Consider the following 27,887-nt stretch of genomic DNA (forward strand, 5'->3'; position numbering starts at 1 on the left):
TCTTGCTTTCTCATCCATTCTGATACCCTATGTCTTTTGATTGAAGCTTTTAGCCCATTGACATTTAGAGTGGCTACTGAAAGATAAGAACTTAGTGCCATTACGTTGCCTGTAATTGGAGTTTCTGGTGATGTTCTCTGGTCCTTTCTAGTCTTTGTTGCTTTTGATCTTTTTTGTTTTGTTTCATCTCTTCTCTCAGAGAGTCACCCTTAAAATTTCTTGCAGGGCTGGTTTAGTGGTCATGAACTCTTAGTTTTTGTTTGTCTGGGAAACTCTTTACCTCTTCTTCTATTTTGAATGACAGCCTTGGTGGATAAAGAATTCTTGGTTGCATATTTTTCAGATTTAGCACGTTGGATATATCCTGCCCCCCCTTTCTGGCTTGCTAAGTTTTTGTGGATAGATCTGCTGCAACCCTGATGTGTCTTCCCTTATACATTAAGGGATTTTGTTTCCTTGCTGCTTTCATAATTCTTTCTTTGTTTGCACATTTTGTGAATTTGACTATGATATGCCTTGCTGATGGTCAGTTTTTGTTTAATCTAATGGGAATTCTTGGTGCTTCTTGGATTTTGATGTCTGTGTCCTTCCCAAGATTAGGACATTTTTCTGCTATAATTTTCTCACATAAGCCTTCTGTCCTTTTTTCTCTCTCTTCATCTTCTAGGACTCCTAGGATTTGTATATTATTCCTTTTTAATGCGTCACAGAGTTCTCTAAGTCTTGTATTGTGCTCTTTTGACTTTGTTTCCCTCTTTTTGTTTCTGCTTCATTATTCTCCATAATTTTATCTTCTATGCCTCTGATTCACTGCTCTGCTTCGTCCATTCTTATCATCATGGCTCAACTCAAGATTGCATGTTGGATATAGTATTTTAATTTTGTCCTGACTAGTTACTTATCTCTTCAGAAAGGGAAACTATATATTTTTTTCAACCCTAGCTAGTATTCTTACTACCATGGTTCTAAATTCTAGTTCACACATTTTGCTTATATCTGTGTTGCTTAAGCCCCTGGCTGTCATTCCTTTCTGTTCTTTCTCTTGGGGTGAATTCCTTCGTTTGTCATTATGGAGGAAGAAAAAGAATAAAATAAAAATTTTAAATTAAAATAATTATAAACAAAACAGAAAAATTAAATAAAGGTAACTAGATCATAGATGTGTTTTGGTCTGCTTGTTGAAAAAAGCTTGGTATAATAGAGAAAAAAGGTAGAGAAAAGATAGATAAAAAGAAAAAAAAATTAAGAAAAGTTTTAAAGATTAAACAATATTTGTATAATAAAATATAACAAAATGAAATAAATAATAAAATAGAATTTTAAAACTACAAAAATATTAAAAATAATGAAAATAATAAAAAAATATTCTTGCAAAAGAGAAAATAAAAATAATTTTTTCTCTTTCTGTAACGAAGAAAAACAAAAGAAAAGAAACTATTTCAAGAAAGACAGAAGCAAAAAAAAAAAACAACAAAAGAAAAACAAAACAACAACGAATAAATAAATGAACCAGCAAAAAGAATGAAACCCAAATGAAGTTAACATTCAGTGTCCCCTAGAACTTGAGCTATGAAGCACTCTATATAGTCCATACACTAAGCAAGCAGAGAGACTTGTGCTGGTTGTCTAGGGGATGTGCTTGGAGGATGCATTTGGTTGGGGCTTGGTGTAATGGCTCCATTCTCCACTATGTGGAGCTACTTAGTTTACTGGGTTGGATGCGCATGCATATGCATGTGCAGGAGAGGTAGAAATGGCCTCACCCAGCTTCCTAGTCTCTGGCATAGGAACTTCATGCTCTCATGAAGCCCCTCTTTGTCTCAGGGCTCCTTCCACTCCTTGCCTCTACCCTGTCCATGTCCAAGCATCAGCCTGCCAGGCAGCACCTCCCTTCAGAGTTTTATCTCAGGTGGGGCTGTGTTTCAAAACCCCTCTCTGCAGAGACCCCTGTGACTTGGGCCCATGCCAACTCTCTGGGAAAGGGTCTTGCTGAGCAACAACCGGGTGCCTGCTTGCCCCAGAAAATGATTGTGTAATTACACAGTGACGCTTCTCCCCCGTGGCACATGAACCCCTCAGACCCCGATGCCTGCTCCTGGGGATCGTCACTACTTCCTCCACAGAGCACCAACTGGCACTAAGCACCAGAATTTCAGACTCTGTGCTCCACTGTTTATATAATCCTAATGGTATTGAAATCCTTTCCTTTCTCCCTGTCACTGGTTTTGGGGAACAGAATTCTTGTTCAGTCCCCTGTGAGTGTTTTCACTCTTTCTTTCTCTTTCTCTCCAGCAACTTTTGGGGGAGTGCTTTTCTTGCATGATCCCGATTTACTGCACTCTCCCCCTTTCTCTATCCTCTCTCTGCAAAAACAGCTCCCTACCCACTGTGGCTTCTCTCTCTCCCACTTCACCTCTCCACATTCCTGAATTCTGAATTCTGCTGAATTCTGTGGCTCAAGTTATGCAGATTGTGGTGTTAATCCTCATATCAATTTCCTAGGTGTGCAAAATGGTTTGGTGCTGATCTACATGCATTTCAGGGACATGACAAGCTGAGGGTTTCCATGCTCCTCCATCTTTCTTAGACCCCTGCTTTCCTTTGTTTTTAGCTTGTTACTTCCTTTGTTCTTTTATACTGATCTTCAGTTTGACTTTGCTGAAGTCCACATAGAAGTTCAACTATATCCAAAGACTAAGATTTTGACATCACAAAGGTTGATAAATAGAACTTGAATTTAAGATGTCAAATCACTCTTAGATATCAGTACACATTCCTAGAAAATTCCATTGTTGAGATAATGGAATTATGGTTAATACAATATTGTTACTCCATGCTACGTTGTTACCTCATGTCTGTAAATAGACATTAATATTTTAAAATTCCACTTACAAATCAAGACAATTTTAATGCATATTTTTATGTGAAAACTTTGTTGCTGTTGATTTTTAAATTTGTAGGAAAAAAAACAAAACATTATTATTCTACTATATATTACTACCAAACTGACTTTATTTTACAAAATTCAGCCTGGATTGTTGAAGTTGTACCAGTAACAATTAATGAAAAATTCAAATGCTTATATTTTACTGTAAATTTCCATCCAACTTGTAAAATTAGTAGCTGTATATTAAAATTTCCAAAAGAGGAATTGAGAGTAGCTATTGGAATACATTTTAGTGATTAAAGTAGTCAGGAGGGTAAGTTGTAATATAAAAACTACTCATTACGAGCTTATGACTATGGGCTAGTTAATAATTTATTTAAAATTATTTCTTCAACCAAAAACTTGCTGAAGCTTAATATAATACTGTATGATAAAGATTTAATAACTATTTGTTCTTATTTTACATATTTTGGACAGTCAGGACACAAATACAATATGAACTCATTTACACTGGATTTTGCTTTTGAAAAGATTTTCCAAAATAATAGTAGTACTCTTGAGGCCAATAATAACTGAATTTATGACTACTTAATTAGGCTCTGTAGTAATTTTCTTTATTGCATTTGCTCATTATGTTAGTAAAATGAACACGATGCTTATTTTTATGTGAGCACTTAATATCCACAAGATGCCTGTATAAATTAAATCTGGTGCACAAATGTGTCTTCCTAAACAAATTTTTCCTTTCCCTTTTCTAGACAATCCCAAAGAGATGACTCGTGTGGCTGTTTTTGTCAGAATTTTGGATGTTAATGACAATGCTCCACAATTTGCAGTGTTCTATGACACTTTTGTATGTGAAAACGCCAGACCAGGGCAGGTGAGCAACCATAGGACTTAAAAGCTTTGGAATATTTTAGTGGCTTCTTAAATATTTTCTTTTCCTAATCTTAAGAAGAATGAGTAAACAGAGATTAAAAAAAATCATATAAGTACCAGTAACATAATTTTTTTAAAGGTTGATGTTGGGGTGCCCGGTGCTTGGATGGCTCAGTCAGTTAAATGTCTGACTCTTGATTTCTGTTCAGGTCATGATCTCATGGTCATGAGATCAAGCCCCTCTTTGGGCTCTGTTCTGGACACGGATGCTGCTCAAGATTCTCTCTCCCTCTCCTTGTGCCTCTCCCCTGGTTATGCTTCACCTCTCTCTCTCTCTCTCTCAAAAAAAAAAGCTGATGTTTTTAGAATTAAAAAATGCTCTGAATGACAATATACTGAGTTTCATATTTCTTTTGTGCAGTTAAAAAGAAAATATAAGACATTATTTTTGCCACAACAGTTAAGGTGTAAGAAGAAATAACTTTCACTTGTTAAACTTTCAAGCACAGAAACAGGGAGAAAAAAAAAAAAAAAACTCTGCTCTTTCTTTAGATGAATACTGTGACTGCTAGAGAAATGGGAGATGGAAGTTAGAAAAAACACAGAGACAGATACATGGGATCAGCTAGACAGTGCATCAATATCCCAATGTATGCAAATGATTTGAAAGCAGACTGTAGGATTCACTCCTTAGATTTATACTTGTATTTCATCATTATAGCAACACTTAGAGTGCTTAATGACTTAGTTTTTGTCCTTTAAAACATTCTTTATACATCAGCTTTGTTTATAACTCTTTAAGTCTTTTCCTCAGTGGACTCATTTTGTTGTTTGCAAAACTCCAGTGTATATGGCTGAAAGAAATGCTCTTAATTGGTTTGAGTGCTATCTTCACAGAAGGAAGCTGCATGTTATAAATAATAATTGGGAATCAAATGTGCTTTATTAAAGGAAGAAGACCCATCCCAAAACTGTATTATGTTTTGACATCATTTGATGCTCTTTATAAACATCAATGTCATTGTTACATTTTTATGCAAATTACATTGTGGAATAACACAAATTCTTCCTTCTGAAGATTCTAACAGGAATTCAATAGCCTGTCTATTGTTGGAAATGGCAAAATTGCTGCAATTGGATTCATTTTTTATTTGAAAATGTTATGGAAATGTTTAATTTGGAATATTTAAATGACAAAGCTACTTCCGACCTACTTCTTAATGAAACAGTGTTTGCCCTGAAAATACCATTCCAAATAGTCCTCTGCTTGGCAGGCTCAGCATGATATAAGTTGAAGCCTTTTCTCTAAAGAGATAAATTACCCACTTTGCAACTGCCTCATGCATTGCTTTCTCTATGGTTATTCTATTTGATTTTCAAGAGATATCTTTTCAGAGCATTTGAATCATTTTAAATACTGATTTCCAAATGTATTCAAAATATACAAAATAAGGGATTATGTTTTTTTTTCTTTATGCCTCTTTTTAAAAAAAATATATCTGGTTTAGTAACTTTATATTTTTTGGACTTTAAAAACCACTTGGCGTATTGAAGGAAAATAATAAAATAGAAGAAAATTTTAATTTAAAAAGTAACCTATTTTGACCACCTTGATAGGAATAACATGATTAATAATTTTTGTCTAATTATCTGAATGTGCAATAGCTTCCCATAGTAGTTATTATTTTTAATGTTTATTAATTTGTTTTGAGAGAGAGAGAATGAGAGAGAGTATGAGCAGGGAAGGGGCAGAAAGCGAGAGAGAGAAGAGAATCCCAAGCACACTCCACACTGTCAGCACGGAGTCAGATGTGGGACTTGAACCCATGAACCATGAGATCACAACCTGAGCAGAAATCAAGAGTCAGAGGCTTAACCAACTGAGCCACTCAAGTGTCCCCACAGTAGTTATTTTTAATAAGATCAGTTTGTTAAATATCATTTTGGTCTCACAGGCTGAAAAATGTTCCTTAAACCAAATACTTATGTACTCAATGATGGAATTCTAGGTTACAGCATCCTAGGAGGTAAAACTAAGGTTTGGAAAAGTCCTTCACTGAAACTTCCTTGAAATTTATTTGTTAACTCTGCCTTCCTTCCTTCTGGGAAGTAGGAGCTTCTCAGGACTTCTGGGTGTGCTTTAGTTATTTATAGAGTATTTCAACCAAACTAATTCTCTGAATTAAGTGCCGATTAAAAGTAGCACTTTGAACAGCAGTATAGGAAATGATTCCATTTATTTGGTGCGTGGACAAAACGAGAAGACAGAGATAAAGTTAACTACCATCTCCTCCTCCTTTTCTGCTTATTCCCTGATCTAAGGGTAGGAGACATTCCCCCTTTGAAAAGATGGAGCTTACAATTGTAGCATTAACAGTTCCTTCTTGTGTCTGAACTAGGCTACTTGAGTCCTTATCTTTTCCATCACAGAAAGAGTCTCTTGGGAAAGGAGGGGAAAGAAGACCAGCTGTTTCATTTCTCATTGATTTTCAGTCAATAAAATATATTTTAACAATTTTAATCGTTATGGGAAGGAAATCAATTTCTGTCTCACAGATTTCCCAAAGTTTCCCCAGGGAGGAGTGCTACTTGTATTCACCCACAGATAGTATCTGAGCTCCAGGCCTTTACCAAACCCCAAATATCCCACTACATATCTCCATGGCACAGTGTTTAGTTACTTACCAGCTACTGAAAAGGGTACTTTTTACCAGAACAAGGTAATTTTTGCATCAATGGAAACTACTACTCTAACACTGGCAATGCTAATGATCACTGAAACACCTTCTTGCTGAATTGAGATTGTTTTAGAATAGCCTAGTAAAAATAGAATCCAATTATGTTACAGCTCAAGAGATACAATGTAAATGACTTATCAGTGTCTGTTCTTCATATGCTCAAAATGAATACTAGACATCACCAGTGTTTTTGTTTTTGTTTTCCATAATGTGGCAACCTATTGTATTGGAAGTGATCTAAAATGAATTTGTCAAATTCAAAAATGAATTTATCTCTAGCAGGAATAAAATAGTGAGTACTTATACAGAGAGATAGGGGATGTCTCCTTCTTGTTGCCAATTTATGATTTCTATTGCAAATCAACTCAAATGTATAATATATATATATATATATATAGTATATATTATATAATATATATATTTATATTTATATTGTATAATATAATATATTATATAATATATTATATGTATATATTATATGCATATAATGTATATATATTATATGTATATGATATGTATAATATATATTTTAATATATATTATAATATATATTTTATAATATATAATATGTTTATATATTATAATATATATATTATAATATATAATATGTATGTGTATGTGTATATATATATATGCCCATATGTATATGGTACATATGCCAAAACAAATAAGCACACATATACCAAAACAAAATACAGTTGATTCTTGAACAGCATAGGGGTTGGCTACTTTCTTTATAACATTTAAAGAAAATATATCAGTGAATCACTAATTTTAAAATCAATGATGCTATCATGTTTTATTCAAACAACATATTTTAATTAAGAATTTTTGCATAAGGGGCGCATGGGTGGCTTAGTCAGTTAAGTGTCCAACTCTCGGTATCAGCCAATGTCTTGATCTCACGGTTCGTGAGATTCAGCCCCGTGTTGGGCTCTGCGCAGACAATGAGGAGCCTGCTTGGTGTTCTCTCTCTCCCTCTCTCTCTCTCTGTGCCCCTCCCCCATTCTCTCTCTCTCTCTCTCTCTCTCAAAATAAATAAATAACTGCTAAAAAAATTAAAGAAAAGAAATTTTGTGTAAGGAGACCTGGGTGGCTCAGTCGTTTAAGTGTCTGACTCTTGATTCCTGCTCAGATCATGATCTCATGGTTGGGCTCTGAGCTGAGCATGGAGCCCACTTGCAGCTCTCTCACTTCCTCTCTCTGTGCCCTTCCTCTGCTCACGGGTACATGTGAGAGCATGAATGTATATGCTCTCTCCCAAAATGAATGAATAAACATTAAAAAAAAAGGAATTTTTGTGTAAACCATTATAATTTCTTACATGTAAAGATGTGACCATTTTGTTCTCTGTAGTGTATTATTTTGATTTGTAAAAATAAACTGAAATTATAATTTGTAATCATAACTGAAAATGTATATTTATTATGAAACATTATAGTTTTTATTTTAAAAGGCCTACTTTTAAAGTTTTAGCTCTACTTTTAAGTTTCTATCATTTTGTCTGTATGTGTGCCAACATATTAATCTTAATATGTATAAACATAAAAATTATATTTAGTCTACTATCTTTCTTGATGTTATTTCATTTATGTCATTTTCCCCCTCAACTTATTCTTATAAATCACTATTTAAAAGTATAATCTTTTAGACTGCCTGACAAATAAGAGTCATTCAAGAAATGTTTTTATAACTGAATTGATACCTCTTAAAGAGTATTAATTAATTATTGTATAAACATCTTTCTCTTTAATTCCTTCACATATGTACCATTTTTAGTTGTGTATTGAATGGCTAAGCCATTAGCAATAAATCTTTGACTTCTATTCAATCTTAAATTACCACTAAAGTTTCATTAAATAGTTATGTTTCATTTTAAAATATATTTTAAAATGATTCGAAGTTTAAATGATTTTTTTGGCTGCTTATTCTTAGATAATAAACATTTATCTTTGATCAAATTATATTTCTTTTATCATTTAGAAGGAAGTGGTTAAGGTTGTAAATAAATAGGGAGTACATAAAATTTATCACATTTTTATTTTTATAAGGTAATCTAAAAGAAGACTAATTCAATACAGAAGAGTTAAAATAATTTATTTTTCATATTTACTTGATATAATATTTTAAATTTGAAATCTCTTTTTAAATAAAAATCAGTAGCAAATATTTTGATCAAATATAGACACAATGTTAAAACGAGTCAATTTATTAAAGTATATTCCTTTTAGTTAAGCATAAATTTGACCATTTATATAAACATCAATATACAAGTTAACAACTTCTGAAGCTCTCTTGCAAATTAAGATGCACAAAAATATATATAAAATGTTATACATTTAAATTAAGGACAAAATGGTTATATATGCAAATATTACATAGCTATATGTTATATATATATTTAATAATATTAAACATATATGGTCAAAGCACTGATCCGATTACAGTATAAGGTGTTAAATTTTCTTCTTTGTTACCATATAGCATCTTATATTGTCTCTTATCCTTAAATAAGTCAGAGATGATCTTTATAAAATAACCATTTCCCATTGTATGCATATATTGAATTAAAAATATGTAATTTTATTTACAGTGCAGATGGAGTGAGTCATTACTGCTAAAGTAGACCATAATGTTTAAGTCCTTCATTTAAAAAGTTTTGCATAATATTATCTACATAATTTCTACTTTCTTTGAATAATTTTCACTTTACTTTTTTTTGATAAGGAGAAAAGCCATAATCACAATAGTTTTCTGAATTTTTCCTACATTAGATAAACTCTTCCAGATTAATGATTAAAGATGTGTGAAATAACCTACTCATTTCAAATGCTAAATTAATAAGGATGCAAAGAATATAATATTACCAGTTTTTATTTTGAAGAAATGGATAATATATAGGAGAAATTGAGAAGGAGGGACAGAGAGAAGCACGGAGGGAAGTAGAGAGACGAAGACTCTATTAAAATTAAAGTAATAACAACAACAACAAAAAAAGATGGAATAAGCCAAAGATACATGCCCAAGGAAAAAAAAACAACTGCCTTTAAATTTAGACAAAATTGGATGTTAAAAATTACATACTGTTAAGCAGGTTATACCCATAGAATTTGATAAATATGCATTTTTCTCTTTTCTCCAGCTAATACAGACTATAAGCGCAGTAGACAAAGATGACCCTTTAGGTGGACAGAAATTTTTCTTCAGTTTAGCTGCTGTCAATCCCAACTTCACAGTACAGGATAATGAAGGTAAATTTTAGAACACGGTCATTATGATTTAAGGTGACATTTACAACTTTTCCCCAAAGTAGCAATTAACATGTATGGTGTATTAATTTACTGATCTGTGTTACAAAATGTTGTTTTCATAAGGTATTTAATCAGATTAATTTCTTGACAGTGTTCATTTTCTCAAAATATCAAAAAAATAGTAAATTATTTGAAAGAAATCTCTACATGAGTACTAATGAAGAGATTGGATCTTGAAAACATTAGAAAGGCTGGAAATAATCAGACACATGGGGTAGAGAAATGAATGACTCAGTGAGACCCTTGTGCAAATTTCAATGATACTTAGCAGCAACAGATTCACCAAAGCCAAGAAGGCATGGAGTATGGGTCAGAAGAAAGAGAAGTAACCATATTAGCCTGTGAGGGTTTAAGTGCAAAAGCAGTTGCAAGGACAAGATATACTATTCTTTTGTGTAATATGTAAATATTACGATGTCTCTGTGATCAAAAATACTGAAATTACATTTCTTGCATTCCCAAAAGGAGCAAAAACAGATTTTTATAGGAAAAAATATGAAAATAGTTACTATTTTTAAAAAGTTGAACAGCTTTATTCTTTGAAAATTATATGTGGTAATTATCTTAGTCTAAAAGTGTGTAGAGCTTAACACCCCCCCCCAACAATAAGTATATGTTAAACTAACAATATCAGGTGATCTTTCCAAAACGGCATTCAAATTTTAGAGTAAATGTATATATGGTTATTCTTAAAATAAATGTAATAACTACCTTACTACCTTGGCATATTTGGAAATACCTTCATAATGATGTAGCTACACTAGTAGAGGCAGATGGCTATATCACCTCTAGGTGGCTTTCAGAATATCAGAAAGAAGTTGAAGATAATGGATAGTTTTACATTAACCCAATTTTTATTTGAAATATTTGATATGGTAGAAAGTGCACAAATCAGTTGAAGAGAGGGCACCCACTGGTAACATCTGTTTACTAAATTGGAGTTTCTGAAATGTCTGTTTTGTATCCCTCTGAACGTCTAAAATAATTGTGATGGGAAAAATTAGCCTAGGGTTGGCAGATAAGACACAAAATGTCCACTTTCATCTGCATATCAGTAAAACAACACCCATTATTTTATTTGCTGAATCTGGCATCCTATATATGGAACGTAGACTGGACATCCCTAATACTGAACTGGCAACATTATTCATCTTTCTAAGCGTGTTTTAATTTATGTTCCTGTTAAACCAAGCCCTGGCTCCCAATAAACCACCGCTCAATTTTGAAAAGTATTAGAGACTTGAAATAGTGTTACCTTATCACAACATTTCACAGTTACTAGGTAAGCACCTTTAGGCTAATCTTAATTAAGTTCTCACAAGTAGTGGCATCTTCCTATATTTGGCAGAGTTCCTGATCTTACATGAGTTACTCAGAGCAAGAGTTGACGCCTTATAAATATACATCTGAACATGTCACTATATAGAACACCACTAAAGTCAGATGGAATATAGGATATAATCCTGCATAAATTCACTGATTTGTTATCGTGCATTTTGAAAGAAATTCTATTGAGAAATGGAATTGCTCTTCTTGAGAAAATACCCTTGTGTTTATCTATATGTTCAGCCTAGAAAACTTTATGGTATAAGTTTTTAAAATTTAATTTCTTGCTTCTGTGATAACACACTTAGAGCTTTTAATTGTTAAGATTCCCTTACTTTCCACTAACATAGATTGAAAGCATAATTATACGATGACTTTTTGAATATTTAATAAAATGGTTTGAATAGAATGGCTAGTTTAGGGTAAAATGACATTTTGTTCTTCAATATAATAAAACTATTGTAGATAAAATTAACATTTAGAAACTTTGGAAAAGTTAAAAAAGGGAAAGGCAAGAAGATTCTAAATATAACCATACGCTAACACCTGTTGTTTTTTGTGTTGTTGATTTTAGCCATTCTGACAGGTGTGAGGTAATATCTCACTGTAGTTTTAATTTGTATTTTCTGATGATCAGTGCTATTGAGCACCTTTTCATGTGTCTGTTTGCCATATGTATGTCTTTTTTGTAAAAAAATGCCCATTCTTATCTTCTGCCCATTTTTTAATTAGATTATTTGTTTTTTTGGTGTTGAGTTTTGCAAGTTCTTTATAGATTTTGGATACTAACCCCTTATCAGGTATGTCATTTGCAGATATCTTTTCCAGTTCTGTAGGTTGCCTTTTAGTTTTGTTGATTGTTTCCTTCGCTGTGCAGGAGCTTTATCTTTTGATGAAGTGCCAATAGTCTATTTTTGCTTTTGTTTCTTTTGCCTCAGGAGACATGTCTAGTCAGAAGTTGCTATGGTCAAAGAGGTTACTACTACCTGTGTTCTCTTCTAATATTTTTGTGGTTTCAGATCTCACATTTAGGTCATTCAGTCTTTTATCCATTTGGAATTTATTTTTGGGTTTGGTGTAAGAAAGTGGTCCAGTTTCATTCTTTTGCATGATGTCATCCAGTTTTCCCAACACCATTTGTTGAAAAGACGGTCTTTTCCCCTGGATATTCTTTCCTGCTTTGTCAAAGATTAACTGACCATGTAGTTGTGGGCTAATCTCTGGGTTTTCTATTTTGTTCTGTGGATCCATATGTGTCTATTTTTGTGCCAGTACCATACTGTTTTTATCACTACAACTTTGTAATGAAAGTTGAAGTCTGGAATTGTGATGCCTCCAGCTTTGCTGTTTTCTTTCAAGGTGGCTTTAGCTATTTAGGGTCTGTTGTGGTTTCATACACATTTTAGGATTGTTCTTCTAGCTCTGTGGAAAATGCTGTTGGTATTTTGATAGGGATTGCATCAGATGTGTAGATTGTTCTGGGTAATATAGAGATTTTAACAATATTTGTTCTTCTAATCCATGAGCATGGAATGTTTTTCCATTTCTTTGTGTTCACTTCCATTTCTTTCATCAGTGTTTTATAGTTTTCAGAGGACGGGTCTTTCACCTCTTTGGGTAGGTTTGTTCCTAGGTATCTTATTGATTTTGGTGCTATTGTGAATGGGATTGATTCTTTAATTTTATTTCGGCTGCTTCGTTATTGGTGTATAGAAATACAACAGATTTCTGTACATTTATTTTGTATCTTGTGACTTTACTGACTTCATGTGTCACTTCTAACAATTTTTTGGTGGAGTCTTTTGGGTTTTCTATATGGAGTATCATGTCATGTTCGGATAGTGAAGGTTTTATTTCTTCCTTGTGGATTCGTATGGCTTTTATTTCTTTTTGTTGTCTGATTGCTGTGCCGAGGATTTCCAGTACTATGTTAAACAACAATGGTGAGAGTGGACATCCCTGTCTCATTCCTGACCATGGAGGAAAAGCTCTCAATTTTTCCCCGTTAAGAATGATATTAATTGTGGGTTTTTCATATAGGGCCTTTATTATTTTCAAGTATGTTCTTTCTAAACTTACTTTGTTGAGGCTTTTGTCATGAATGAGTGTTGGCAATGATGTGGAGAAAGGGGAACCCTCTTACAGGATTGGTGGGAATGAAAACTGGTCCAGCCACTCTGGAAAACAGTATGGAGTTTCATCAAGAAGTTAAAAATAGAACTACCCACGGTACAGAACTTTTACTACTATGTATTTACCCTAAGAATACAAAAATTTACTATTTCAAAAGGATGCATCCTGGTGTTTATAGCAGCATTATCTACGATAGCCAAATTATGGAAACAGCCCAATGTCCTCTGACTGATGAATGGATAAAGATGAAGTGGTGTATGTATATATATAATGGAATATTACTCAGCCACAAAAAAAAAAAAAAGAATGAAGTGTTGCATGGGTGGAACTAAGCTAAATAAATCAATCAGAGAAAGACAAATACCATATGATGTCACTCATATGTGGAATTTAAGATACAAAACAAAAGAACAAAGGGGGAAAAAGGAGATAGAGAGAGACAAACCAAGAAATACATACTTACACTTAACTATAGAAAAGAAACTAATAATTGCCAGAGGAGAGATGGGTGGGGGGGAGGGGGGTGAAACAGGTGATGGGATTAAGAAATGCCCTTGTTGGGATGAACACTTAGTGTTGTATGTAAGTGTTGAGGCTCTATATTGCACACCTGAAATTAATACTACACTTTATGTTGACTAACTGAAATTTAAATAAAAACTTAAAAAAAGAAAAACATATATATCCATATGCCTATAAATACTAATTTTAGTGTAGGTTTGAGACTGGAAGAATTATATCCTAATACTTCTTGGAAGAAAAGTCAGATTTGCAAAATTATCAGGGCCACATTTTATTTTATTTTTTTAATTTGCAGGTGTACGTCTTCTATTTTGCTAATCTCCTTTCCTAGCTTATGTAGTTAACCGATGTAGTAGAAATAACTTGTAAATAATAATTTAGGAAATGACAGTTTTATAGGCAAGCACTATACCTGCAATAAATTATCACCGTTCTTTTTCTGTCCTACACGATTTGAGCAGTTGGCTAACTCACTCCCTTCCCTGCGTTAGCATTTTACACAAGCTTATGGGATTGGCTAAATAAGACTAAGTGCATTGGATAAACGGAATAGAAAATTATCATGCAAGTATGTAATGATTTTATTGAAAAAATACTGATTATAGAAGGTTAGGATAAATCTTTGTTTATTAACTGTACCACCTCCATTTAAGGATACTGGCTGAGTTACCAGATAAAGAAAATTTCAGTAGCAATATACTGGGTAGTAGAATGCTAGTGTTTATTCAACCCTTATATTTCTCTGTGCCTCTGTTAGGCACCCCACATCAGCTGTCTTCCACCAGTACTTTGGGTTATATATTATATTCATTTTAATGGGGAGAAATTAAAGTTCAGAGATATAAATAACTTGCTCACTGTTGTTCATATATTGGGACCCTTGAAGGGTTTGGAGTACATTGTTGATTTTAAGAGCGCAACTACACTTAAAATTTGCCCATTCACATTTTTCTTCATGAAATTAGATTAGTGTGTGCTGTGTGTGTGTGTGTGTTTGTACATAAATATACATGCATTTATAAATAAAAAAAACATTTACTATGATTTTTTTCTTCGTACACATATGTATGTTTTCTGAAAATTCTGCAAACCAATATGCTATCATCCTTGCAATCCTTCTCATAAAAACTTGCCATTTTAAAAGCATTATCTGAAAATTAGTTGGAAATCTAATAAATAAGCATAGTTATCAGATACCTCCAGCTATCTAATCTATCTTATCTTTTAGTTGCATTGCATACATTTTATAGGAAAACTGACAGTAATTTTATAATTTACATGAACATCTTTTTACTTATATGTCAAACCATCCATGATCAAGATGAGAGAAAGGTACTATCCCAAGCCATTTTTAATATTTTCAAATTTATTTTAGATAATACTGCCAGAATTTTAACCAGAAAAAATGGATTCAATAGACATGAAATAAGTACCTATCTCTTGCCCGTGGTGATATCAGACAATGATTACCCAATTCAGAGCAGCACAGGCACGCTGACCATCCGAGTGTGTGCTTGCGACAGCCAAGGCAACATGCAGTCCTGCAGCGCTGAAGCTCTGCTCCTCCCCGCGGGTCTCAGCACCGGGGCCCTCATCGCCATTCTCCTCTGCATCATTATTCTGCTGGGTAAGAAACGTGTGTGAAAATATAATTATTTCTAGATTGTATATTTGTAAATCAGAAATTCTGTTATCAAAATAATTCTTCCGGGCGCCTGGGTGGCTCAGTCCTTAAGCATCAGACTTCAGCTCAGGTCATGAGTTCGAGTCCCACATTGGATGAGCAGAAGCCCCTCTTTGTGTGAGCCCTGTTTCTCTCTCTCTCTCTCTCTCTCTCTCTCTCTCTCTCTCTCCCTCCCTTGCTCACTTTCACCTTGTCTCTTTCAAAAAAACCCCAAAACTTTAATTTAAAATAAATAAATAAATAAATAAATAAATAAAATATCTCCTCCCAAATTAACTCCAATATTTAAGACAGACATAGGTTAACCATAGGCTACTGTTAAATTAAAATATTTTATCTGGTCAGATAGTTATTACATTTTTTTTAAATAAGAACGAAAGTTAGAGCTGTTCGAAACATTTTTCAAGATCACACAATTTCTGAGTGGCTCAACAAAGGCAAGACCCTTTGCTGTTAGTTGTAGATAGATTTTTAGTAAATCTAAAGTTTATTTCCAGTTTTTTTGTTCATATTATGGCTGGATGGAGGTCTCACTATCTTACCTTTTCACTGAAATAATGTTGAAATAGGCCTTTACCTGGTTCATTTTCCCTACAATAATACTTGATTTTATAACCTAGAGCAAATTGCTTTTTAACTGCCTTTGAATGAAAAATCTGATTAAGTTTACTCTCCAGTTGCATTATCTTAAAACTATTGTGCATATTCCTATGACCCTAATCAAAAAACATTGTATCTGACATTTTAAGAAGCAGTAAAATGAACTTGGATTTTGGATCCAATCTTAGTAAGTTTCATTATCCTCATTATTAGAACATTTTTTACTGGGTAGGGTCGTTTGGTTGATAATAAGTAATCTAAGGTTCAAAATCTTGACATCACAAGTTTATGTGCGTGCATGAATATATGAATTTAAGCAAAATAAAATGTCACATTTTCTCAAAGACTTGAAGAATAAACTTTTTTTTTTTCACTTAATGCTGGCCTATTTATTTTTTAACCACTTGGAAGGTCAAGAACACTTATCAATGGATTAAAACTTTATTTTGTGTTGCATTAAAAAAGTCCCTTGTTTGCCCTTTCACACAAGCTTGAAGGCAAGCAGCCTGACAGTCCTGTGTTAATAAAGAGAAAACAAAACAAAACTTCACATAATAATATAATTCTCTTAGTTCAGGCTGCTGTAACAATACCATAAACTGGATGGCTTGAACCACACACATTTATTTCTCATAGTTTTGGAGGCTGAAAAGTCCAAAATCAAGGCACTGGCAGGTTCCAAATTTGGGGAGGGCATACTTCCTAGTTGAAGACGGCCAGGTCTTCAATTGTATCCCCACGTGGCAGACAGTAATCATTTGTTTGTTGCTTTTTATAAAAGCACTAAGCACTATTTCAATTCATGAGGGTTCCACTTAATGACTTAATTACCTCCTAAAGACCCCACTTCCAAATACCATCACCTTGGGGATTTAGGCTTTAGCATGAATTTTGAGAGGACATATTCCATTCCTAATGATAATAAATTCCATCTCCTATAAGTGTATATTGTAAAGAATTTAAATAAATATAGATATTTCACCGTACACATATCTGGTAAAAGATTTTCTCTCTCTTTCCTTATCTAATTGAATTCACTTCTGTTTCCCCAAGTCATCATTTTAAAGGATCATCTCCAAAATGTTTGTGGATACTGAATGGGGGTGGGAAAAGTCATACAACCAGAGGGAATCTGAGATTAATATTCTCTCATCTTTTATGCTATTGCCATTATTATGGTTAGTAAAATTATTATCTTATTATTTGTAACTTGTCAGGGAAGTAGGGAAATGTCCTTTTTGAGTGATACACGTTTCTTTTTAAATTTTTTTTAATGTTCTTATTTATTTTTTGAGACAGAGAGAGACAGAGCATGAGCAGGGGAGGGACAGAGAGAGAGAGGGAGACACAGAATCGGAAGCAGGCTCCAGGCTCCAGGCTCCGAGCTGTCAGCACAGAGCCCAATGCGTGGCTCGAACTCCCGAACTGCCAGATAGTGACCTGAGCCAAAGTCGGATGCTCAACCGACTGAGCCACCCAGGCGCCCTGAGTGATACACGTTTCTATCTGTATATCTACAATTGTTTAAGATGTATCTAGCTGAGGTTCACACATAGTTTCTGTAGGTAATTCAGTGTAGAAGCTGGAATTCACTCTTTGCTATCTTGTGGTCCTACAACTTATTTTTGGTCTCACATAAATACATACTTTCATGTAACACCTCAAAGATTGCTAAACCAAGAGTGTCTAATCAGGAGGTCACTTCCCCTCCACTAATTAAGACACTGTAAGAAAAAAAATGCAAGAAAAAAATCTTTTTCTTTTAACAATGTAACAAAAAGAAATCTATGTGAATCCATCAGCAAAGCTATTTAACCCAAACCAATACCTCCATATCTTGCAAAGAATGCTGCCTTTTTAATATTGTATAAGGATGTGAAAACTATGGGCATGTTTTTGTCCTTAATTGTTTTATTTGAAGCTGAATTCAATGTGTGTCTATTTTTTATGTAACACCTTATGTCACTATTCAATGCAAAATATAAATAATGTCTGTACAATCAGGAGCTAACTTTAAACAGTCCTTAGGAAAAAAAAAAATAGACAAAATATCTCACTGTATTTGAGAAATATCCCAGATGGCTTTAAAAATAAATTGCAAACACTGCGCTTAAACCACCCTTCCTGGCCAAATCCTCAACAATCTCCTCTCCCTTCCCCCCACCCCACCCCACCCCACCCCCCAAAGGGATGGAAGGACAAAATTAATCTGAAATTCTAGCCTGTCCCCGAAAACCTAAGTAACTTAAACTCCTTTCCAGTGCTTCCACTCGTCATTTATATAGTGTTTTTAGATGGACCGCTAATGAATCTTTTCTTTTTTTCAAGTTATAGTAGTACTGTTTGCAGCTCTGAAAAGACAGCGAAAAAAGGAGCCTCTGATCTTGTCTAAAGAGGACATCAGAGACAACATCGTGAGCTATAACGACGAGGGTGGCGGAGAGGAGGACACCCAGGCCTTTGATATCGGCACCCTGAGGAATCCTGCAGCGATCGAGGAGAAGAAGCTTCGGCGAGACATCATCCCGGAGACGTTATTCATACCTCGCAGGACTCCCACGGCCCCGGATAACACAGACGTCCGCGATTTCATTAACGAAAGGCTGAAAGAGCATGACCTCGACCCCACCGCGCCCCCCTACGACTCCCTGGCAACCTACGCCTACGAAGGGAACGATTCCATCGCGGAGTCTCTGAGCTCCTTAGACTCGGGGACCACTGACGGGGACCAAAACTACGATTACCTCCGAGAGTGGGGCCCCCGGTTTAACAAGCTGGCCGAAATGTACGGTGGCGGGGACAGCGACAAAGACTCTTAACCTAGGCTATCGATTCTGTTCCAACAAGAGGAGGTAACTCGACGGACACCGTCCCCCCCTTCACAATATTTGATATTCAGGAGAGTTTTCCTGCCACTCAGCACAATTTTTTCCCATTTACTTCTTAATTTGTTCATTAATTCCATTAATTCTTTCCTGTAGGATGTCTCATGGAATATATGCGAAATTTTATTTAATCACTTCCAAGAGCCAAAGCTATGGAAATTCAGTGTGGTCCATCTTAGAAATAAAAGATAATTTCAGAAACACGAACAGGATAGGAACCTCACAAGCCGCTTCTGTTAGATACACGTCCTGCCCTTGCAAATGAAGCTTTTATTTAAAAAAAAAAAAAAAAAAAAAAAAAAAAGGTGAAGAAAAACATTTAAGGTATATCCTGTTCTGTACATTAAATTAAAAAAAAAAAAGTACATGTGGTGTTAGTAGGTGTGATATGCAACCTGGTATACAAACGTTTGTGCAATTTCATTTCATCAAATTCTATCTGCTAATGTTTTATATTTATATTTTTGTATTTATTTTTAAAAAAAATAAACAAGTTTTTACAACTACCTTGTCTCCAGCTTCATTTTTTTTCCTAGGAAGAAGAAGTTTTTTCATGGACTGTCTTGGTACAAAAGTCCACTGAATGCAGGTAAGGGCACAAAGTCATTATTGTTACTTTGGCATCTAAACAAGTTAATAGGATATAGGTATGAATTGTTTTTCCAGTGAGTTTTGTTATGCTCCGATACGTGAAAAACTTGTCAAATTAAAAGTAATAGTCATGTACCATTAAGCCGATTTAAAAGCATGGCTGTCTTTATGCTAAATGTCCCCAGACATCAGCAATACAGTCATTTCATTTTGTTCATATTCATTAAAATAATATCTGAAAGAATATAACTTTTTTTATTTTTGTATGACATTTGTTCTTTGAGTTTTATAGGTAAGAATAGTTCAGACAGATTTCATACTGAAATAATCCTTTAATGGAAAATATACTTGCTTCCCATGGTGACTTTGAAAATGCTTAGTTATGATAGTAATAATGCTGAATATTCCATTAAGATACAGCATCGTGATTATGTCAAGTTTTCCAAAAGGCATTATAGATTTACTTGTAATTAAGTCTGTTTTTCTGTCAATGAATGATTCAATAGAAAGGAAAAAAAAAAAAATACTGGCAGTTAATTATCTGGTGTCCCTGAGATTCACAAAAGCCAACTGCCACCAACTGCTCTCTTGTCTCTCAAGCTCCAAATATGATTTATTTATAAATGGAGCTCTCTGTTGGGCCTTCACTAGGAAGGCGCATTCCCTGCTGAGGAAATCATAAACAATACCAAAGATCTGTGTGCTTTCCAATTAGTGAAAATGCTATGCTTTTGGAGTGAGAGCACAATATTGACATATCCTTAGTGCAGAATTATTTATTTCAGTCTTCTTGGATGATATTTTCCCCCCAACTTCCAGGCTGAAAAAGCATACATTTCACTGACTACAGACAGTTTGCATGGTAATATAATTGTGAATGAAAAACAACCTATGTGGTCTAGTTAAAATTAGTCACATTACAAGGCTGATACATCAGATCATAGTAAAACCTAACTTGGTTCACTTATTGTATTTCAAGATGCCATTCATATACCCAGAAGGCTGACTAAAAAGGACAGAGTTTATTTATTTATTTATTTTTAATTTTTTTTAATGTTTATTCGTATTTTGAGAGACAGAGTGTAAGTGGGGGAGGGGCAGAGAGAGAGATGGAGACACAGGATCCGAAGCAGGCTCCAGGCTCCAGGCTCCGAGCTGTCAGCACAGAGCCCGACACGGGGCTCGAACTCACAGACCGTGAGATCATGACCTGAGCTGAAGTCGAACGCTTAACCAGACTGAGCCACCTAGGTGCCCTAAAAAGGACAAAGTTTAAAAGGGAAAATAAATGAAATAAAACAAAAACTAAACAGAAGGAAAAGAAAATCCTGAATGTCCTAGGATCATTCATTCAAATAAAATCAACAAAAATTGGAAAAATTAGAAGAAAGTATATTTTACAAACATTTCACAATAATTATGATTAAAAACATAATATTCATTTGGTTGAAAATTAGTTTATAAATTTCAGCATTAACTATTTTTATTAATATTGGATATCAGTAATTGGAATTCTTGATCTGAATATTTTTTTTTTTTTTAATTTTTTTTTTTTTTTCAACGTTTATTTATTTTTGGGACAGAGAGAGACAGAGCATGAACGGGGGAGGGGCAGAGAGAGAGGGAGACACAGAATCGGAAACAGGCTCCAGGCTCTGAGCCATCAGCCCAGAGCCCCACGCGGGGCTCGAACTCACGGACCGCGAGATCGTGACCTGGCTGAAGTCGGACGCTTAACCGACTGCGCCACCCAGGCGCCCCTTGATCTGAATATTTTTAATTATCCTCATCAGATAATTTCAAACTGACATTAACTTGCTCTGTCACTTTTTTTTATCATCCGATTTTAATAAATTTAAAAATTGTAGCAGTGATCTCTAGTATCATCCAAATCAGGTTTCCAAAATTATCGTTAAGGAGATTGATCAGCCGGGTTTTCTGCCTATATCCTATGTTGTACAGAAATCATTTTTCAGAGTTCTGAAACAGTCCTTGGTAACAGATATCCTATTATTTTTTGATAATGAAGGTTACGTATTAAATTTCTTGGAGATCCTGAAATGAAAAAGTACCCCTATAATGTCCTGCTCAGACTCTCTCAGTAGTCTCCCTTACATGATGCTCTGTTAAGGAATGCCCAATACATAGGTTATTATATATCTAAGTTTTTGTTTTTATATTGCAAATGGGGAAAATGTCTCTCAGTATCATGATATTGATTACATCAGATAACTGTAGGTTTTTCATTTATTCATCCATTTATTTTTTCATTCATCAAATATTTTGAGCATCTATTATAAAAACCAAAAGGTGTTCTAGACCCTAGGGAAGTAATAATAAATTATACATGATTTTTGTATATGTGTATAATCCCTCTACTACTGAAAGTGCAAAAAATGGTAAAATAGTTATCAAAATACTCAGTATTTATAATAAAATACTTAACTTCCACTGTGATTAACTTTTTTAAACACAGAGAAAAATTATTCTGCCATCCTTTATCATGCTTGAAATATTCGGATAAGTGAAATAAAATGATTTATAACCTTTAGTCATTAGAAATGGCGATTAAGTCAATCAATTCTCAATTGATTTTATTTTCAACAAAATATCAAAGAAAGTTCATGCAATGATAAATTAATACTCTTAGGCTGAGTGTCTATATAGTCAGTTAGATATGTCACACAGTGAAAAGAGTTCCAGTGATTCCTTGGGAGACTTAAACATATAAATTATGAACAATTAGATGTCTAAAATAGTCTCAAAAATTTTAAACCCCTCAGATTTCAGATTGAGAATTACGAGTATCTGGTTCATTGACTAACACATCTACCTAAGTGTCTGTATATGTCTTCATTATGCCTTCACCAGCTACACCCCCCTTTGCTGGCCTTTGTTGCCTGCCTTAGGCTGACCATAGGCTGCAGTTCCCCTGCCCTGTGGACTTGCGCCTGGGCGGGCACCCGTAGGGGGCGCTGCAGGAAGGCCTGGCCAAGCTCCCTGGTGGCCATAAATGGAATCTCCCTGACTCAGATCTGCCCGGAAGTGTAGCTTTTTCCGACTGAGTTTTAAATACAGCCGACCTTTGGTCTCCTTTTATCATCTGGTCGGCTGGCGGGACTCCCCTGTTGCTTTGAAAGAGTGCAGTGAGGAGTTCAGAACTTCCAGTTGGTGACCAGGTTATCCTGCAAGATGTGAATAGTGTGAGGCAGCAGCATCTAGTAGCATGGGCTGTCTTTCCCCTTTTACTCCAATGATATGCTCAAACCCAAGACTTTGCAGTCATTTTGGACCCTGCCGTTTCTTGTAAAGCCCACATCCGAGAAGGTGGTTTCACTTCATTTGTAAAACATACACGGGATCCCACCACTTCTCTCCATTTCCATCATTCTACCCTAAACCAACACACCTTTTCTCAATTACTAGGAGCAATTACTGGTCTCTCAATTACCAGCAATTACTGGTCTCTCTGTTGCTACCTTGCCCCACTTACACTCTGCTGTCAGCATTGAGGTCTAAGAAATATTTTCAAAATCCCATTTGGAGGTTCCCCGGTTCTAAACACTGCTCTCCTCATTTTAGTCAGAGTAGAAAGCAAAATCCTCATTTTATCCTTAAAGCCTTTGCAAAGAACATTCTCCCATTTATTTACTGTGCCTCAGCAGCTGACCCTTTGTTGTTTCTGGCATTCCTGAGTTCACACTGACCATTCTCTCTTCCCCAGCTTGCGTCCCTACCTTGTCCAAATTCTTTAGTAAATGCTAGTTTTAAATTGAGGTCTTACTCTGTCCAACCTACTTGAAACTTATAGTATTTCCCTAGACTGTCTTCATTGCTCTGATACTGCATATGTTTTCTAACACTACTAACTTTGCTACATGACGTAATTGTTTACTAAGATTATTTTCTGTCTCAAATAGAATGTAAAATTCATGAGAGCATGGATTTTGTGTTTTGTTCTTTGTGATGCCCAATAAACAGAACTATATCTGTTTAGGTGCTCAATAAACATTTGTTGGAAGAATTAATAAATATTGTACTATTGGATTTATCACAAATTATACTTAATTTTAAACATATATATGTGTATATATATATATATATATATACATATACATATTATTTGCATATGATATTTCTGCCTCCTTCTTTAAACAGTGAACTACTCAAAGTTATAGGAGGAGTCTCAGTGACTTTTTTATTCATTTACTGGAAAGCTTTTTCCTTCCAGACTGGTACTATCCTGGGCCATCATTTTAAACATAAATGTTAATTAGCCAATGATTATTTTGGCTAATTGCTTTAGGAAATTAGAGATATGTCTTAAAGACACAGATCTGAGAAAGTCAAAACATTTTAGATGAAGTAAAATTGCAAATGTGTTTGGAACATTAGCGAAGTACCAAAAATTAGGATAGTGGGAATTGACATAAATAAGTGCTGGAAGCACAGATGACTACTTTTTCAGGATTTGGTCTGGTGTGACTGGGGTCTGAGTCATGATTTGGGGGACCCTAATAGTGCTGTGAAAAGGCCAAATAACGGGACTGTTGATCAGGGAAGGTTTTGAGAAAGATTATAATGAAAAAGAATGTTGAAGGAAAACTGTGCCATTTTCTTGCCCAAAGGCACTAGGGTTCAATATCTGAATTTATTTACTTCTTGTATTTTTATTTGTTTATTTCCTATAGGCCATAACTACTGGGTATAAAGAGATTTTTATTTTATTGATTGCTTGTAGCAAATTTCACTTGTTGCAATTGCCAGAAATATACCAAGTTACTGTTATGCAAAGAGGATAGCCTTCAAACTTACCAAAATAGAGATTGTAGAGACAACCTTGAATCAAGAACCCACGACAAAACCAAAGAAATGAGTCAAGGAATTTATGTGAATGAGCAAAGATGCTTGCATTCATAGTTAATTTTTTTAAGTATATGTATACACATACTTTTTTACGTAGCAACCAAAACCAAATCCAGCAAAACATATGTTAATATGTTAATATATATATATATATATATTTAATTTCTTTGTCCACTCATTTATTATACATGTTATAACTTACATCCAATTCCTCTGATAATCTCACTATTTCTTTAAGACTATAAATACAATATTTACCTCTATGCTGAATTAGCTATTTCCTTTTCAGATATGGAAATCAACTAAGCAAGACAGCAGGGTAAAAAAGGCACTTTTCATAATTCTAATTAGTAAGAGCAAAAACAAACAAAAAAAGGCAAATAAAGATAATTTGTTCAACCTTATCTTATACTATTATTATAAATGGGATTATTTTAAACTAGGCATAAAGTAGCACAATGAGTCATCTTGATTAAATTAAAGGATTTGTATAAGAAAGGATTAACAATTTATAAGAGCATAATAAAAGACAGGTAGCCAGTTTGTGAAAACTCTTTTCCAGCTGTGGAATTATCCTGAATTTGGAACATGACATTTGCAACTCCACAGGAAGGATAGCACAGCAACGTCATCCCCAAATTATCTGAATAAACCTCCTCCACAATGTGAAATATTTAGAAGCATTCCTAAGGTTCTTGCCATGATCTTTGCCTCTCTCCTTTCACAATCAAGAGTATTTCAAATGAGTTTTTAAACCAATGTGTGAAATCCATGCCATTGTGTTACAGTTTATATTTATTTCCATTATCCCCACTACAAATATAGCCTAAAATAAGTCTTTCCTAAATAGTTTTGTTAAGGCTAATACATCTTTGAAGAAAAAAAAAAAAAACACAAAAAACAGCCAGACTTAGTGACTGACTCTACTTCTGGCACATTCTACTTTTCTTTTAGAAGAGCAGGACTTTAGCATTGCAAATTATTTGTTTGAAATTATTATTTATTTTTTCCAGTTTTCTTGGGATATAATTGACCCATAATATTGTATAAGCTTAAGGTATACAATGTAATGATTTCATATATATATATACCATATATTTATGTGAGATATATATGTTTATATATGTATGTATATACATCTTAACTGCATAAATTTCATGCTCTGTTTCTTCAAAGAATAAAATTTTATTATAGGCAGAATTTGATTCTGCATTTATAATAATTCTGAGCATAGAAAATACTCATTCAAAAGGGTGCAGGTACTTCAGAAGCTCCAACATATGGCACATTCTCTTGGCAGATCCATGTAATTTAGATTAAAGCAACTCCTTGATTTTTAGGTTTCATTTGGCTAAACACTTAAATCTGATAAAATGCTAGTTCTAAGCAGCGCAAGCAACACCTAAGTAGGTACTATACAAATACGTGTTGAGTGATTGATTAATCTTGGCATTCTAATACTTTGTTTTCTAATTTTGGCACCGTGGAAAATGTCAGGTTCCATGCCTTCCCTACCCTCAACCAAAAAGGCAACATGTTTCATTCATATTTGAAAAAGCATATTCTAGAAATGTCACAGTAACCTTTTCAGATGACAGTCTCTGCCTAGGAATTCTTGACAGCAGCTATGCACAATTATGCCAACTATATATTGAAACGTTCTTACATCATCTTCCCAAAAGTGATAGCCTGAGCACATAGCATTTAGATTAACTGGATGGAAGGAAACCCAAACTTGATGCACTCTTTTACAAAGTTTATTTTTGAGACGGGAATGGAAAAAAGTGAAATTCAATTTTTGGTTTATATATGGGCAAAGTGAATCATATTTAAAGATATTTAGAGGTAATCATATCATGTCTCAGTCTCCCTACCTGTGAAGCTAAAATCTCAGTGCATTTACTAACATTGAATATTGAGAACAATTAATTTTGTATCTTGATACATTTGTTAATATACATTTTAAAATTTTCTTGAAAAGTAGGGAAAACAAGGATGAACACAAAGGTTATTCTCCAAATCATCTAAAATATAATGATGCATTTTTTGAATGGTGAATTAATAATGATAAATTAAGTACATAAAATGCCAACGATTAGCGATATCTTTAGGGGGGTGACTGGGTGGCTCAGTCAGATAACCGTCCAACTCTTGCTTTCAGCTCAAGTCATAATATCACAGTTCATGAAATCAAGCCTCTTATTGGGCTTTGTGCTGACAGCACTGAGCCTACTTGGGATTCTCTCTCTCTCTTTCTCTCTGTCCTTCCCGTATTCTCTCTCTCTCCCAAATACATAAAATAAACTTAGGAAAAAAAAAAAAAACGATATCTTTAATGTGTGTGCTTGGAAAACTTACTCATAGAACCATAAGGCTGTGTTCTATTTACCATAATAGTAATGACTAAGATTATAGAAATGATGATGATGATGATGATGATAGTAATTAACATTTATGTGTCTATTAATGTCAAGAATTATTCAAAGTGTCTAACATATACTGACACATTTAACTGTCACAATGACTGTAAGATAATTACTAATAGTGTCTCCATTTTACATATTAGAAAAATACATAAAATCGTGCAAGTTTCTACTCTTTTTACATAGTGGAGCTGGGGACACAAGTGACTCAGCTCTAAGTTAGTGCTCTTAAACCCAAGCCTATTATTGGTGAATATAAAATAATCAATCCTGATATGTTAGGGTAATAATGATAGGGAGATTTCTTTCAGCAGTGTTGTTATGGGGAATGGACTTTTTAATAAATAAAAGTAGTAGTTTTTAACCACACACATTTGGCTTGAGCTTCACTACTGATAGTGGGCCATATATTGTCTGGGCCAATAAAATCTGTATGATCATGATTTCTAAGCAATTTGGTAGGGCTTTGTCCCCTTGGGCTCTCTGATATAAGAGAGTCATGTTGTACCATACACCCTCAATCGTGTGGTCAGTGTGTGGGAAAATTAAAATGTTGAGGGGAGCGTTTATTTGGTAGGTGGATGTGAATGATGTCCTCTCTAATGTCAGAGGTGTTAAGGTTCCCTGTAAGTACTAACAAGGGAGTCCTTAGAGGAGACTGGAAGTAGGGTGGGGGAGGGGTTGAAAATCTGAAGACCAAAAATTAAGCTATATTAGAGTTTGGGGTAAAATATCTGTCCATTTGGGGGATCATTTATCATTTAAAAGCATAAGGAGCATATGTTTGAGTAGACTTTATGCCTCTCTGTAAGTCCAGCTGCTTGGGGCTAGTAAGCTAGGTGGAAATTCCATGAGATTCCAAGTTCTATAGCCCATGATGGAGCAGCTTGGGAAATGAAATGAGAACCTTAGACTGAATCTATAACATCTGGTGGGCCTGAGAAGATGAACACATACCTGATTAAGAAGGAGTTTACATGACGGGAAGCAGGATTTCTGGAGGAAGCGATCCAGGAATCCTGTGAAAGTATCAATGATGGTA

General features: G+C 34.4%; 1 protein-coding gene across 3 annotated transcripts in view; it reads left to right on the forward strand.

Annotated features, from left to right (window-relative positions):
• LOC123578451 (cadherin-10) overlaps positions 1-27,887 on the forward strand; it is a 210,674-nt gene that overhangs the window by 178,937 nt on the left and 3,850 nt on the right. For 2 of the 3 annotated variants that reach the window (XM_045441328.1, XM_045441334.1), the window contains exons 9-12: positions 3,646-3,767; positions 9,647-9,755; positions 15,172-15,423; positions 18,409-19,471. In XM_045441328.1, the coding sequence (XP_045297284.1) occupies positions 3,646-3,767; positions 9,647-9,755; positions 15,172-15,423; positions 18,409-18,899 (974 nt within the window). In that variant the 3' untranslated portion in view covers positions 18,900-19,471. Of the gene's footprint in view, positions 1-3,645; positions 3,768-9,646; positions 9,756-15,171; positions 15,424-18,408; positions 19,472-19,501; positions 19,555-27,887 lie in introns of those variants that run through there. The other variant, XR_006702391.1, reaches the window with a different exon arrangement.

This window comes from Leopardus geoffroyi, chromosome A1, assembly GCF_018350155.1.
Source record: "Leopardus geoffroyi isolate Oge1 chromosome A1, O.geoffroyi_Oge1_pat1.0, whole genome shotgun sequence".
Lineage (NCBI taxonomy): Eukaryota > Metazoa > Chordata > Mammalia > Carnivora > Felidae > Leopardus > Leopardus geoffroyi.